The sequence below is a fragment of the Populus alba genome, chromosome 18, assembly GCF_005239225.2.
Source record: "Populus alba chromosome 18, ASM523922v2, whole genome shotgun sequence".
Taxonomy (NCBI): domain Eukaryota; kingdom Viridiplantae; phylum Streptophyta; class Magnoliopsida; order Malpighiales; family Salicaceae; genus Populus; species Populus alba.
Genome location: NC_133301.1, coordinates 11908289 through 11924494, shown reverse-complemented (window position 1 = coordinate 11924494; position 16206 = coordinate 11908289). Strand labels below are relative to the sequence as shown.

Here is a 16206-nt window from a genome sequence, read left to right as displayed (position 1 = left end):
TTAAAGTGTTTTTCGTTTAAAAATATATCAAAATAATATTTTTTTTTAAAATTATTTTTGTGATCACACTATCAAAACAATTCAAAAACATAAAAAATTATTTTTTAATAAAAAAATAAATTTTAAATTTTTTAAAAATACAAATTAAACTATATTTCCAAACGGTACCTTTCAAGTCGACAGAATGGTTAGAATAGACTACAGAGACAGGAGTGGAAAATAATTTGAAAGCATTGAAATTGGGCCTATGAACTAAAGAAATTATGGGCTTAGAGAAACAATCTTATCTTCTAATTTTCCAACTGGGATCAAATTCAGTGTGAACACAACTGTTTCCTGTCAAAAAGAACACATTCCCTTCCTTTTTATTTTTTCCTGGCACACAGTGTCCCAAGTGGAAGCCCGTTGCTGATTGGTGGTGTTGATAATTAAAATCTTAATTTTGCTTCTGCGACATTAAACAAACATTAATGGGTCAAACTTTTTCTACAAAACAACAGTCTTGTAGGGTTCCTCAAACTGGACACCATTATTTATTCCCAGCTAAGCATAAACAAAGGTTAAAAACAAAAAAACCCAGTCTGTTAAACTCAGTGAATGTCTGATGCCTCATTTTCAAGACTCAGAAAGGAGCACCAACCAAATCTATCACTCACCCATCCCCAGCTAACACTCTCTTCGGTTTCAGTAGTTCAGATTTGTTAGTGTACACCAAAAGATTTTATGGGTTTGTTAGGGTTTTAGGGAAAGATCAGATTTTTAATTGTTCTTGCTAATGGAGTTGAAGAAGGAGAAGCTTGTAATGTAAGTTTCTTTTATTGTTTTGTGATCTTGCTTTTGTGGGTTCTGTTTGTTTCTCTGCAAATGCTTTGTTTGGCTGCTAATACCCTGAATTCCTGCTTTACCGGAGGCTCATAGAACTCATTTGCATAGGTGGGGTTTCGTCCTTGCAGTGAGCTGGATAACAAATTGATATGAATTTTGTGAGTTTTTGGAATATGTTTCTAGTTTTGTTTCACAGTAAAGAACAACTGCTGTTTTTAATTGTTTAAGTGCTGATAAAATTAGTAAAGTTTGGATCTTTCATTATTTGGTTGCTGGGGAGGCCAAGATCTTTTGTTTCAATTGGTTGAAATAAACCTTGAGCTTTAATATTCTAGAAGCTGAATTAATTATTGAAGTCAACAGTTTATTCGCTCAAGTTCATTTCTTGACAAGTATACTGCTGTTCCTAGGTGAAATGCTAATGGGATTGCATTCGCAGTTTGGAATTTTCCACTAACAATTTGGCTCAACAATTTGTAGGTTTTATCCTGATGGAAAACATGACAAAGAAATCCTGTGGGGAAAAAATGACCCGACACGCTTAGAAAAGTCATCTTCTGTTGATAAGGTCTCATCTTCATTGCTAAAAGCAGACAATATGATGATGGGTGGTAGAAATAAACTCAATGGTAATTTCGAAAGTGGAAGGTCTAAGGTGTTTCCAGAGGACCTTGCCCCATGGCGTCAGAGAATACTTGACCCTGGAAGTGATATTGTATTGCGATGGAACAAGATTTTCCTTTTCTCATGCTTGATGGCACTTTTTGTTGATCCGTTGTATTTTTACTTGCCCACTGTTGGAGAGGCAGGGGAATCTTCATGTGTGAATACAGACTTTAAGTTGAGAATTGTTGTGACCTTTTTTCGGACTATTGCGGATCTTTTTTATTGGTTGCACATGCTTATAAAGTTTAGGACTGCTTATGTTGCACCAAGCTCTCGTGTCTTTGGAAGGGGCGAACTCGTCATGGACCCAAAGAAGATTGCAAGGAGATATATTAGGTCTGACTTCTTCATTGACCTCATTGCTACTCTGCCTCTCCCTCAGGTATCACTATGTAATAATTGATGTTCTACAGTTTAAGCACGCTTCACTTGTGGTCCTTGTTGATTCAATTTGACTAGTGGCCAGAGTAAAATAGACGGAGAATTTGGAGAGATGTAGAATGCTCTGACAATGATACTCGCCACATGAACTTGATTCTAATTTGTAAACAGCATAGCTTTTCTACCTTGAATATGAATCTGTGTTAGTTACTTGAATGATATAGATGTTAAAGTCAAAATCATTTAACTTAAGGATTTAACCTACAATTCACTAGGGTTCTACTTTATGCTAATATATCAGAGGCTTCAACTATAGGCAACCAAATGGGCCCCTCCTGTTTGAAGAGAACAAAAGCCACGCACAAATTAAACAAACTGTATAGGGTCATCTACAAATAAAGAATGCCCTGAACGATGCAATTTACTTAAATGGAGTTGGTTTCACATGCTTATTATTGACATTTATATACACTTTGTAGAAATTAACATATATATGTCTCCTTCCTTAAAATCTCTATGTTCTAAAAGTTTTTTTTCCTTATAAATGGAGAGGAATGATTTGGAAAAGTTGAATAAGGGTAGAAGATAATTCAAGTTCCATGTCGATGTTAAGGAGAGAGTGAACAAGAGTGGATCTCACTTGGAGCTCTCGGGGATCAAGGAGGAAATGATGATCCCGATAATTGAACAATCTTTTTGGTTGTTCAATCCTTTCTCAATTGTGTTCCTTTGTCTCCGGTGTTCTTTTCGTAAACCAATCAGACATGGTAAGAGCAGAGGAAGAGAATTTGGAGAATAGAAAATGAAAATTAATAGTGGAAGTAGGATTTTATTTCACCACACATTGAATGAAATGAAAAATGAACTTGATGAAATATTAGGTCATAACCCTCCTAGTTGTAGGGAGATTTGAGAGAATCCACAAGAGAGTCACGTGGTTTTTAACTGGCTTTCATTTGGAAATATGGGAAAACAGAAATAGAAAAACAATCTGAACTTTGTAGAAGCGATCCTCCCATAGAGCATGTGGTGTTTAGAAGTCTGTTCTGCACCTCAAGGTATGGAAAAGTTGGGTTTCATATATGGCCTCTGGGAAATTTAAGAGAAGCATAGGTAGTGTTATGTGGTCAAGTGTTGGCTTTTATTTGCAATTATGGTAAAATAGAAACAGAGAAACAATTATCAGAAATCCCATTCCACATCTCTTCAAATGGAAAAGTTGTGCTTATGTTGTCCTCTAGAAATTAGTACACTGTCAACCAGCACTGCTAGAGTTTTGTGAGCTACCTCTTTTATTTGATTTTGATGGATTACAAATAGACATATGTTTCAGCCATGTGCAGCATAAAACTTTAGCTGTGTCATCGAGGAAATAGGACAGCATTCAAGAAAAGCAGAATAGGTGAACTCGAAATATGTTTGGCTATGGGAATGATTTGATCTCAAAATATCTCATATATATATATATATATATATAAAATCCAAAATAGCGCAGGATGGGAAAAGGAAACTATCAAAACCAAATTGATGGTGGGTTAAATTGCACAGGTATAAGTAGTTTGCCAAGGTATTATGGGTTCTTTTATTTTCTTTAGGGAAGGGCGACTGGGATGTTTGTGGAGAGACCAGTTTTTTTAGAAGAAGCTTAAGACTTGCAGCATCTTGGCTTCCAAGATTAATAAATAGTTTGGCAGATGGTGTGAATTATAACTGAGTTACTTTGGCAATGGGCATCATATGTGAACTTACCTGCTGTTTCTATCAGGCAAACATTTTAGAGAGGAAATGAAAGAAACTCAAACAAGCCAGAAAACCATGCAATGAAGTAAAAATTTGCCTCTCTTATGACTTCTATCCCTAGGTATTATTGCTTGCTTGTTTTTGAAATACATTACTGCATCTGAAAACATTACGAACGCAAACCTGCTTAGCTTCCTCATCTGCACTATTTGTTAGTTTCAATTTGTAAATGTTGAATTTTTTAGTCGCATCTGTTTCATAAGTCTGGCCTATAAAAAAGGAAAGCATAATTGATTGAAATTTACTGCAGATTGTCATATGGTTCGTTATACCAGCAACAAGAAGCTCTCGAACTGATCATAAGAACAATGCCCTTGCCTTAATTGTTCTGCTACAATATGTTCCCAGATTATATCTCATTTTTCCATTGAGCTCAGAAATTATTAAAGCAACTGGAGTGGTTACCAGGACAGCTTGGGCTGGGGCTGCATATAATCTGCTACTATACATGTTGGCCAGCCATGTATGTTTGCTTTTGTCTTCTTGTTGTTGCTACACGCTTGGTTTTTCCAGTGCTACGACTTCAATTTTTTTTTTCTTATCATTACTTCTCTTTTTTATGCAGGTTTTAGGGGCTTCATGGTATTTGCTATCAATTGATAGGTATACGTCATGCTGGAAATCGCAATGTAGAAAAGAAAATAGTCCTGTCAAATGCTTGCTCACTTATCTGGATTGTGATGCTTTCAACGATGGCGAACGCAAGGCCTGGGCAAGTGGTACAAGTGTTTTCAAGAACTGTGATCCTGATAATGACATAGAGTTCAAATATGGCATATTTGAAAATGCAGTTCAAAAAAATGTCGTATCCTCCAACTTTATTGAGAAGTATTTGTATTGCTTGTGGTGGGGTTTACAGCAGCTAAGGTATACTTTTGCACACACCATACATTCAGAATTTTGTATCTCAGTTTGGTTTCAATTTCATTGCATGATTGAATCTCTCTATTGCAAGATGTTCTTCCAAATATTATATGGTGTCAATTATGATACTAGAATAGAATATTCAGTTTATTATAATTTTATTATATGGAAGAAATGATATAGATATCCCAATGCTAATTTGCATTAACATGTACAATTGTCAGACATCTGTGTATTGATGTGGACTATCTTTGAAAAAGGTTACTTTTTTCTGACATCTATTTGGTATATGTTACTGGTTTAATTAATTGATTTATTTTAAATATAATTTGGATATAATTTAATATATTGACAATTTAAGGGGAAAAGGTAACCTCATTACATAGGGAACGTGCGTGCCTTGTAGTTTTCAGTAAATTGAAAGAAGAAGAAAGAAAAGGTCTCTTATTCCTCTTCATCTATATGGCTTGGAACACCGTTTGAGAATTGTCACAAATCTGGCCTTTGACTTCTCTCATGAACCACACCATCTGCACATGACGCACTAGGGAGAGAGTCATACTCAAAGAAAAGTTTTGATTAACTGGAGAGAATGCATACTGGAACAAATATGTGGTCAAATTGAAGCTAAGGAGTGATAAAAGGGCAGTCAGGAGGAGTGTAGACCTCCACTTTACCCCATTCATCCCTAGACAGAATAATGTAAGTATGTTATGAAACATGTATTTAGACTGTAAAAAAAACCCAAGCACATAGTTCAACTACATACCACAAACAGAGGAACTGGATGTTAGAATGAGTAGAATGCTTTCTGGTAGCATTTGAATGTCAAAATAACTGCTTCAGCGTGTTGATTGATGGCTTGATATTCCCTGTTCTTTTGGTTATCTGGAAGAAGTGGCCATACTGTAGTTTTTGGGATTAATTATGCCTTTTTAATGTTTAGATTTTTTTTTATGCTTTTAAAATCTGACAACTGGTCCCCAACTTTGCAAAATCATATTGGAATACGACAAGATGCTTATTATTGTTAAATAGAACATTTGATGTACCAGATAATTGGCTAAATATTTTCCATCTTAATGTATTCTCTAAACTCAAAAATTAAGAAACTTATGTGACCATGGGCTATGGTAGCTAATGTCTTATACTTTCTTGTTTCAGTTCATATGGACAGAATTTGTCAACTAGCACATTTATTGGGGAGACATCATTTGCCGTACTCATTTCAATCTTGGGTCTTGTTTTATTTGCCCATTTGATTGGCAATATGCAGGTATCATTAGTGCTTTATGATTGAGTTTCCACCTCTCAATCTTCCAACTTGCTTTCTCTTTTTGTCTGACGTGTCCATTTCCTGGTATTTCTTTCTTTCTTTTTTCTGAACTTTGAAGACATCTCTTCATGGCGTTTGCTAAAGTTCTCCTTATTCTTGTTCCCAAACCTGTTCCATCTTATTAGTATAAACAATATGCAGTATATCATCTTCAATGTTTAATTAGGAGGTGGGAAGGCAGGCTGTCAACTATAATTGCTATTTAGTAATTTTCTTGTCTCATATGTCTAGGTATTTCTGGGACCCACTTGATGGTTTTCATGACTGTGATGAACTTCATTTAGAATTCAGAAGCCATGCTACCATCTTCCAATATATGTCTGACTGATTGACCTGTGATGAACCTTTTCTCTTCTTTGTCTGTCCTTGTTTACCAATTGCTTTAGTAAGAGATAAGATATCATCTTGTCAGGTTCTATTTGAGTACCACTGCTAAATCCTTTTCGCCCCTCTCTTCATAGCTTTGTACTTTTGATGTTGCCTTGATCTTTCTGTCTCAACTAAATATTTAAAGAAACTTTTGAAAGCCAAATGGACCCCCCTTGTGTTATTCTTTTATCTGTTACTTTAAAGAGCCTCTTTTCTGGTGCAAAGTCTTCACTTGCTATCAAGATATTGCAAGTTGAAGGCGAATGAATGGTCTCTTCATGCAGAAGTTCTGAAGAATAGAGATTGCTTCTTTAAGTATTTCGTGTTATCCTACTTTGGCTGGATAATAATCTACTGGAAGCATTTATATTTATTACTTTACGACCTGGTTTAATGATTTCACATCTGTGTTACGACGTAGACATATCTTCAATCTCTCACTGTGAGACTGGAAGAATGGAGACTCAAGCGAAGAGATACCGAGGAATGGATGAAGCATCGCCAACTCCCTGAAGATCTGAGGAAACGGGTTCGACGTTTTGTTCAATACAAGTGGCTTGCAACTCGAGGAGTCAATGAAGAATCCATACTACGTGGCCTACCTGCTGATCTTAGACGTGATATCCAGCGCCACCTATGTCTGGACCTTGTTCGACGTGTATGTCTCTATCTGAATATTTAATCTTTTAGAGGTGAAAACACTCATGTCTGTTTGTCTTTAGTCATTCCTGCCCCGATATAGGGTGCTGAGCTGCATAGGTATTTCAGAGTGGCATTTCATGATGGCTTTTATGTTCTAGTTTGACTTTTGTAATATATGAGCCTTCTTGTCTGATTTGAGCATGGGTTTCTTTCTTTATTATACTCTATGAATTAATCATTGTGAGGTCCTGAATGCAGTTTTTCACCACAGTATTAGGGAATTGTACTAGATGGACGTATGTCAAGTAGAAAATCATCAGTATGTTCATCAATCAAATGCATCTTTTTCCTAGGAAGTTCTGCTTTAGATATTACTTTTTGGGTCTTGAATCTTGATTTTGATTCTGTACAGAATCTGATTATGCTTCCATAAGTTGATAAACCTTGATTGGATATGGTAATCAATTCAGTTCACTCTGTTAGCATAATAATCCAATTGCTTTTCTTGTTTCTAGGTGCCCTTTTTCTCACATATGGATGATCAACTGCTTGATGCAATATGTGAGCGTCTAGTTTCTTCCCTGAGCACTGAAGGCACTTATATTGTTCGTGAGGGTGATCCTGTAACAGAAATGTTATTTGTTATTAGAGGCAAACTGGAGAGTTCCACTACCAACGGTGGCAGGACAGGTTTCTTTAATTCTATCAGGCTGAAACCTGGGGATTTTTGTGGAGAGGAGCTACTTTCATGGGCTTTGCATCCAAAATCATCCCTCAACTTGCCATCATCAACAAGAACAGTCAAGGCTCTAAATGAAGTTGAAGCTTTTGTATTGAGAGCAGAAGATCTCAAGTTTGTTGCCAACCAATTTAGACGCCTCCATAGCAAGAGGCTGCAGCATACATTCCGATATCATTCACATCATTGGAGGACATGGGCAGCCTGCTTCATACAGGCTGCTTGGCGTCGGCACAAGAAAAGGATGGTGGAAAACAATCTCACCATGTCAGAATCCTTTGCATTGAATGAGAGCGAGGCTACTGAACCTGAGGAAGAGGACGGGGGTCATTTTTCAGATCGTTCAAATCCTTCCCAGGCAAAACTGAACCTTGGGGTCACAATTCTAGCTTCCAGATTCGCTGCCAACACAAGGAGAGGTGCTCAAAAGATCAAGGATGTTGAGATGCCAAAACTACCGAAGCCCGAGGAACCTGACTTTTCATCTGACGTTGATTAGTGTTTGAAGCAGTCTAATATATGATACCAACTAGTGTCTCTACTATGGTCAAATTAGTTTCACATGCTTGTCAGAGAACTTTCCAGCTGATGGAATCCAAGGTCGCACTCGTACGAGAGGGAGGAGAACAGGGGTGGGATTGGATTTTCTAGAATTGGTCCTGTAATTGTATATTTTATTAGATTATGCCCTCATCAGAGGTGATTAATGAGCCATGGAATTTGCGTGCTCTATCTATCTTTCAAATTGGTCCTTGTATCCATTTGGCTGTACCATGGATTGCAAAATACACGGACTCAAGCTTGTATCATTTGTATATTTGACCACATCCTCTTGAGTATATTAAATATGGTCAGGTAAGTGCCAGTTTGTGCTGTGAGACAAACTTCAAAGTGCCATTTATAGTGGTGGCTATGATCAATCTGGACAAGTTAATGTCACGTTTCAGACTTTAGAGCTGCTCGAGTAGACTGTTTCAAACACAGCCACATGTTCTTTCAAAATGGAACTAAAAAATTTGACAGAAACAGGGAGCTGTTGATTGATTTAGAAACTAGTTATGTCAGATGAAGTCTCTTCCTGAAATGCCAAAGACAAGCTACAAGAATGACTATGGTACAAATGCTGGGGGCACAACTCTGGAGAAACGAAAAACTTCGGCAATTCATGTCTTCTATTGCGTGCACTGCAGAAACTAGCAAGGAAACAATGTGAATGGAGTTTAGGTTATGTTCTTAGAAAATAATAAAATTAGGGAACTCTGACGTGATTCTGGACGTGATGCAGCATTATGTACAAGTTACATCCTAAATCAATAATAAAAAAGGTAAAATACACAGGCCAGAAACCTAGATACAAAATGGCAAGCTATATATCGCATGACATCTCAGATGAAATGTGATCATACTGCGCCATGTCCCTAGAATACAATCCAAAGACCTGTCTTTCCCATTCTTTGTCATCCTTTTATGGACCATACCTGTCAATGTCATAAAACTCAATGTTCTTGTACTTCTGGGATATTATTTCTGCTTGAACTTTTCTTGCAGTGTCTGTTGCACAACCAACTAGAATCAGGACGGAAGTGCCAGCAAATCCTCGAAATGCAGTCAAGTGTGAGATTTGTTCAATCACAGAAGGACCAGCAGCCAGGATAGCCAAAAAGGCAGAACCCAGAACAGATATGCGGCTAAGAACCTGCATGACAACCATTTTAGTATAAATACCGAGTCCAAGAATCATTAGCTCAACAAAACTTAAGGCTCGCACTAAAACTTTACACATGCAATGATAAAATCTTCTAGCAACTTCTGCATAGCATTAGACGATCAACTTTATGTAGCCCTCAGTGAAAAGGATTATCTGGATTCTGAAACAGTAGAGATGAAAGGGCTTATGTAGCTCTTGTGGAACACTATTCCAAAGGTGTTTCAGCTATGCATGAAATATATTAAGGGGTGTCTAGACATCCATGGAAATGAAAGGGGCCATTATGCTTAACATAGTAATCATATAGGCAATTCCACAGAAAGAGATCACTGATACAAAGGTGTAGCAAGGAGGTTGATCGCTAAAAGACCTGGCCTGCTTCTATTGAACATCCAAGAACTCGTGAATGAAACTGGCCAGAAGAGTTCATAAAGTTCAAAATAAGCAAATAAAAGATAAGGGTGAGAGGTGAGATTAAGTTTTTCGTAAGAAGTAGAACATTTGTAGATTGTGCGATTGACTACTTCATATGATAAATACTAAGATTGCTCAGTAATTGGCCATTTTGATGTATTTTGATGCACCAATTCAAACTCCTGTATCAGATAGTATGGTCTAGAATTCATGTAACAAATACCTGAGGTTCTAGTCATGATAGGATGTTTCATGTATGGTTCATTTATCGATTCAGCATTCAGGTTTATAATGCAAACAATACACATTTCATAAGAAAGAAAGAAACTTACTGTTTTAAGAAAAGCAGCGGTACTTTTACCCGGTCGTACAAGTGGAATTGATGCACCTTGGCGCTTCAACTGTTCACTCACATCATCGGGGTCTAATTGAAGGAAGGTGTAGTAATAGTTGAAGAACGCTATTAATAGGATATTGGTTGGGAGATAGAAAGAACCTGCAAACATTTATCCAGTTAGTTTAAACTAGATCTATTTGTTTTACACCGACAAAGAAAGCAGAACCCACCAAATTAAAGTTATTGATGGCAAATTCTTTTCTTCTATTTTCTTGTATTCCATCTCATGCAGTTACTATCAATGGTTTGGTTCCTGGATTACACAACATTACAACTCTGAAGTAAAATAAGGGGCTAGATAAACAGCCACCCATCCTACCCCACCCTAAGGTAACCCTGAAACAGAGCCTCAATCACCATACTAAGACAGGAAGGAAGACAGAGCACAGCATCCTACCATAAACATTGAATTGGTTTGGGAGTAAGCTGAGTTGATGGTAAACAGTCAAGAGTATTTGAGCAATTTAAGCACCATGACAAGGCCCTCAAATGAGCACAGAGAAAAATAGCTTCCAAAACCTGGGTAAGGCTCATTTCAACTAGGTTGATAATCAATAATTTTGTTTGTGCAAAGAAACTGTTTCCAATCAACTAACATCCTGTCATTTTTAACACAACCAGCCAAAGTAGCAAATGCTCACCTCCTGGGTTCAAAGCCAATGCAGCTTTCTTCAGTGCAGATATTCCAGTGAACCGCGCTAAGGTCCCAGGAAGAGCCAATGATGACGTAGAAAAGATAATTGGCATCACCCCAGAACTATTTACCTGCTCAATGAAAGCATGATATGAAAATAAAGACAAATTAAACCTGAATGGAAGACAGACAACCACAGGAAGCCATCTCATCACAACTCAATTAAAGAGGTGTGCATGCAAGATACATAACATAGTATGTAAATTGTATGATAATCATCTTCATTTCCTCCCCAGGATTCTTTCAATACTGGATTCTGTATTACATCCCATGCCGTGGGAATATGCTCAGGCTCATAGCTTAAGGTGGTGAGATCATGCATAAGTTTCACAGAACAAAAATATTTGGAAGACAAATCATCAGCCGTAACTTTTGAATGTCAAAGGTAGTCCTATTGAGGTCATAGATTAACATACTATCATCAAACATTATTCAATAATGCTTGTTATTTCTCACTGTTAGGGAGTTGGAGAATAAGAGTTCTGTAAGTTGAACTAACGATGCTGAAGTAACAGCAAGGTCTCTGTTTTCCCTCTTTTCTAGAGAGCTAAAACTAATCTAATAGTAAGAGGCTCAAGGTAACACCAATTTCTCAAAGAGCAAGAACCCAATGATGCAAGAGTTTCCATTGCTGATATGTGGGGAAATTATGAAAGTAATAAGATGGTAATTTTTTTCTTTTGACGGAAGAAGAGAACTTTACCGAGAAAAATAAAGAAAATACAAGTAACAAGATAAACAAGACACTCCTGCACAAACAGGAAATCAAATGAGATTAGCTTGATTGTTTCTGAAAGAGATCCAAGGGTGCAAAGGGGTGACGTGGAATGCATGAATTCATCATTGATTGCCTCTCTTTATACACAAGCAGTAAAGCAAGTGGGTAACAAGCTAAAATTGTCCTTCCAAAGATCATGTCTCCACAGAAGGATTTTTAAACAATATGCATTCCTCAAAAAAGCCAGGCTTTTGACCCTTGATCCTCCCAAAGAAAGAGGTATGGCATTTCCCCTCATCTTCTATGGATAAATTTTTCTGTTCAAGTTGAAGAGGTAATTTCACCTTCAATTATTCTCATTAGTGAGCATCGAGCTGCTCTTACTTTTATGATAACTGAAGTTCTATAAGTTTTGGAATTGACAGAGGAACCCATTTGAGGCACTCTGTTATGAAGATTATCATCATGAATGACAGAACCCATGCAGTTGATATGCTTAATCGGAAAAATATCATATCAAAGCCAGGTCAATGGCTATACCCAATCATAGATACAAATACATTGGCATAGTTCTAACATCGAAATTTGGGGACTTTGTTCTTAATTTTGTCCAAGTGTGAGAAAATGACTAGTTAATTACTCCTAGTTGAAAATAAAGGTACATATCAGGAAATTGACCAACAAAGCATTCTGAATAGGAATGAGTCAAATCAAAGATTTCAAATTCATAGAATTTAAAATACATGATACAAGAGCATAAAATACAAACCTTAAAGGGTAGATAAGCAGATTTTTGAAGCCCACCACTTCTGCTGGTATATCTTGAGGCATAGTTGAGTGGAATCTTTCTTTCTGCCTCCTGAAATCCTTTGTTGTAATATTCATTAAAATTTTGTTTCTTCCACAAAATCAAGTTTTATCAAAAAATTGGTTAACAATTACCTGAACATAGACAATACCAAGAACTAATAGGAAGAACGAAAAGATGATGGTGCCAAGTCCAACATAGTTACCATCCTGAAATGCCTCTGCAGCAGTCCGACCAAAAGATGCCGGCAAGTAGGAAATAATACTTGTAAATATCAAAAGCGATGTACCATTTCCAAGTTTTAGATCGGAAATTCGTTCTCCAATGTAAGTTGTAAACACAGAGCCAAGTGTCAATAAAGTAACAGATGTTAGAACCCACTGTGTGTTAAAGTCATCAACGTAAGGACGGAGGTAAAGAACCTGACCAATTGCCTGTCATAGAAAACAAAAAATAACTTGGCATCATTTTGTAGAATACATTTCCAGGTACTCTGTTGAGAACATCAACTGTTTTTAAGAGTTTCAAATGCAAGATATTTAATGTTCAACACCTTCACAGACAGATACGTGATGCTGCTATATGACAAGTACTTGTAATATGCTACTAGTTTGTATATTCAGACTCCGAAAATTACTTTGCAATAAATTGATCTCATAATTCACAACTATAACTTTGTTGACTGAAGTACTAATAGATGTGTTAATGGTTTTTCTTTTCACATCTTAACAAAAGATCTGACCTAAATATATATGACAATCACAAATTTTAGCAACTACAAAACGTTACAAAATTATTTTTGGAACAACACTTAGCGGGTTATGTGATGAATCTAGGTTCATGTTAGCTAATACATTATTCAGGTGAACATTGAGCTGCTTACCTGTACTATTTGCGAAACCAACTGAAGCATGCCGAGTATACTGAAAAATTTTCTTTCTTCCTGCTTCACCTTCTCTCTTCTGAAGATCTTGCAACTTGGGATAAATTTGAGCAAGAAGCTGAAACACAATCTGGGCATTGATAAAGGGAACAATTCCTAGTGAACATATTCCAAGTCTACCAATGCCTCCCCCAGAAAGTGAATCCAAAGTGCTCAATAAGCTATTCTGATCTAAATTTCCAGCGAATGCCTCCTGATTTACCCCACCCAAGGGGTATATATATCCCAAGACGGGATAGAGCCAGAAACCCCAAAAGCTTGAGAAATTTTCCTGGTAATGGGCCTTCGAAGAAATCACCAAAATCAATGGAACTGTCCTCGATTGCAGCTGCCAAGAGTCAAAGCATCCCACTCAATTGCTAGGAGATAAAAAATACATTTGCAACTTGAATATCATAAGACATTAAGCCAGAAACAGACCTGCAACTCCTCGCTTATCTTTTTTTGTACTCGAAGCACTCTCAAATATTGGCGATAAGAAGGCTAGAAGACTTTCCCAGGAAGCATTTAGACTGGATGGTACATTTGAATTAATACCCAAGGGATCAAAACTGGAGCAATCACGGTTACAAAGGAATTCAAGTCAGCTAGAGAGAGAGATTACAACAACAGAAAACTAAACATTTATAGGAAAATGTTAGGTGGGGAAATTTTGAATGGAATAATTTCCAAATGAAAAAACAACTATTAAAACCTAGACATCTTTAGAGCTTACTGAAATGAAAAGTTCAAGGCCTTAAACTAGGCAGTAAAAGTTAAATTCGGTAAGAGTATGGTTTGCCTGATTCAAAGAGCAATGACAGAAACTAGGAGCTACATTACCTTAGCTTCCATTTAAGACATGTAATGATTGATTTTTCAAAACGCAGAAATATGCTGCTTAATTTCCAAGGAGGAAATGGGAATTATGGAAGTAAGAATGAAAATCAAGCAGAACATCTTCAATCATAACAGGGGATGGTACCAAGCCTAGTTAGAGGGGAGTTATTTGGAGTTTTTAAGTACAAACACTACGTTTCTCCTTCAAACAACCCCCACTTTGATGGCTACAAGAAACTGCAGGATTGTTGACCTAAAAAAGCTAATTTCTTACACATTTCAGTACGAAATCTTAGCAGATAAACCTGGCTTTTCACAAATCAACATTGCACACCAAGTTGAACTGACATTGGTTGTGAACAACTTCTAGCTGCTCGTGTCTAAACCTCTCAGAAAGTATCGCCGTTATACAACTCTAGCGATTATCGATTCATTTCAATCTCCAATTTTGATCGAACATATGCACCTTGCCTTTTCAATTTGGGTTCTTTTGGTTTACACCCAGCACCCGTAGTCCTATTATGAACAATTTTCATTTCCCTCGCTTCTCCTAAATGTCCATTCGATCCAGACAAACACACACACACACAGTAGAAGAACCATAACACGATCAGAAAGCTTTTTATATTGAATAACAACATCACCACCACCTATAGCTCAAGAAACCAAGAAAAAGCCTTTTCAAATTATTATTCCCCTTGCCAGGCAATGCATGGGACAGACAAATTGACGTAAAGAGAGACCAAATTACCAACAAACAAACAAAACGCATTTTGGATAAAGGTACAGAAATCTAAATTGAAGGAACCAAATGACAATAAGTGAAAAAACACAAAAGGGTGTCCCTGAAAAAGCAAAAAGAAGTACCTATTGGCGTTAAGGGTAGTGTTCCACGACTTGGTGTTGGGTTTTGGCTGGACAGAGAAGCTGGCTCTGCAAACTGATGTTTTGAGTCTTTGAGAGGCTCTTGTGGGGTTGATACGAGAGAGGTTGAAGCTAATTGGCGAGCAAGGACATGCTTCTCTCACAGTTAACAACATGATCTTCTCCCAACACTTAATTTTTGGTTTTCTCTTGTATTAGTACAAGTTTTCTACTACAAGTCCACAACTACTAGTGCAAGGATATTCCTTTTCTCCTCTTGCTGGAAGTGGATCCTCAACTGTAAACGGTTTTTTCTTTTCACCAAATTCAGTTGTGGGATATTTTCCTAATTCAAGATTTTACAAACAAATTAAGGATATGTTTTAATTATTTATTTATATGTGTTACTCTTTCAAATTAAATTTCGGTCCATAAGGATACGATCTAATATTGTTCAGAAACATTAACGTCAAATTATAAAATGGTATCAGCAAATTTTAATTTTTGTTTTTTTAGACAATCCTACTATTATTGTAAAAATCACTTAAATTGTTAAGGTTTTTAAATTAAAATTTATTAGATTGAGATGATTTTTCATTAAAAAAAAAAAATCATTAAGTACATTGTTCATTAAGTGATTTTTAAATTTCAAAAACAAAAAAAATGAGAATGATTCCAAAAAATGTTTTTCATTAAGTGCATTGTTCGTAGAATTTTTTTTATATTTAAATTTTATAGTAATTAAAATAAATATTTGCAATAAAGAAAAAAAAATATATTTCTATAGTAAAAATCCTCTTTTATTGATAAATTTATTTTTATAAAAAATATCATCTTTATAAGTAGTATGATTTTTTTGGAATAAAAATTCAAGTCAATTAGAATAAATATTTATAAGACTTTTAATGATTTAAACTGAGAAGAGATTATGCATTCTTTTAATCAAATGTTTATTCTTTATTAAAGAATTTCTTTTTATTTTGATGATTTTTTTTAATTATAAGCATGTTTATTTAAAAAAATCATCATGATAAACAAGTTTCAATAAAAAGATCAAAAAACCTTGTCTAAACAATTTTAACACAGCCATATAAAAAAACAAAAAGAAGAATTAATGTGAGAAAACTAATATAAAAAACCTGATAATAAAAATAAAAAATAAGATATTTTATTCTCATTAAATATTCATGAGCAAATTTTTAAAAACAATTATGCATAT

The 16206-nt window shown here is 35.9% G+C and overlaps 1 protein-coding gene and 1 pseudogene across 2 annotated transcripts; one reads left to right on the top strand and one right to left on the bottom strand.

Annotated features, from left to right (window-relative positions):
• Positions 1 to 414: 414 nt before the first annotated feature.
• On the top strand, positions 415 to 8506 carry LOC118034253 (cyclic nucleotide-gated ion channel 17). 2 transcript variants are annotated; one of them, XM_035039493.2, is made up of 8 exons: positions 416 to 804; positions 911 to 983; positions 1306 to 1873; positions 3923 to 4135; positions 4238 to 4539; positions 5701 to 5812; positions 6663 to 6899; positions 7399 to 8506. In XM_035039493.2, exons 3-8 carry the CDS (start codon positions 1424 to 1426, stop codon positions 8119 to 8121), a joined length of 2037 nt encoding a protein of 678 aa, XP_034895384.1. In that variant the 5' UTR covers positions 416 to 804; positions 911 to 983; positions 1306 to 1423; the 3' UTR covers positions 8122 to 8506. The 2 variants fall into 2 exon arrangements, with proteins under 2 accessions (XP_034895382.1, XP_034895384.1); XM_035039491.2 differs by lacking the exon at positions 911 to 983 and having other exon boundaries at positions 415 to 804.
• Positions 8507 to 8764: 258 nt separating this feature from the next.
• On the bottom strand, positions 8765 to 15298 carry LOC118034254 (preprotein translocase subunit SCY1, chloroplastic-like; annotated as a pseudogene).
• Between the last annotated feature and the right edge of the window lie 908 nt (positions 15299 to 16206).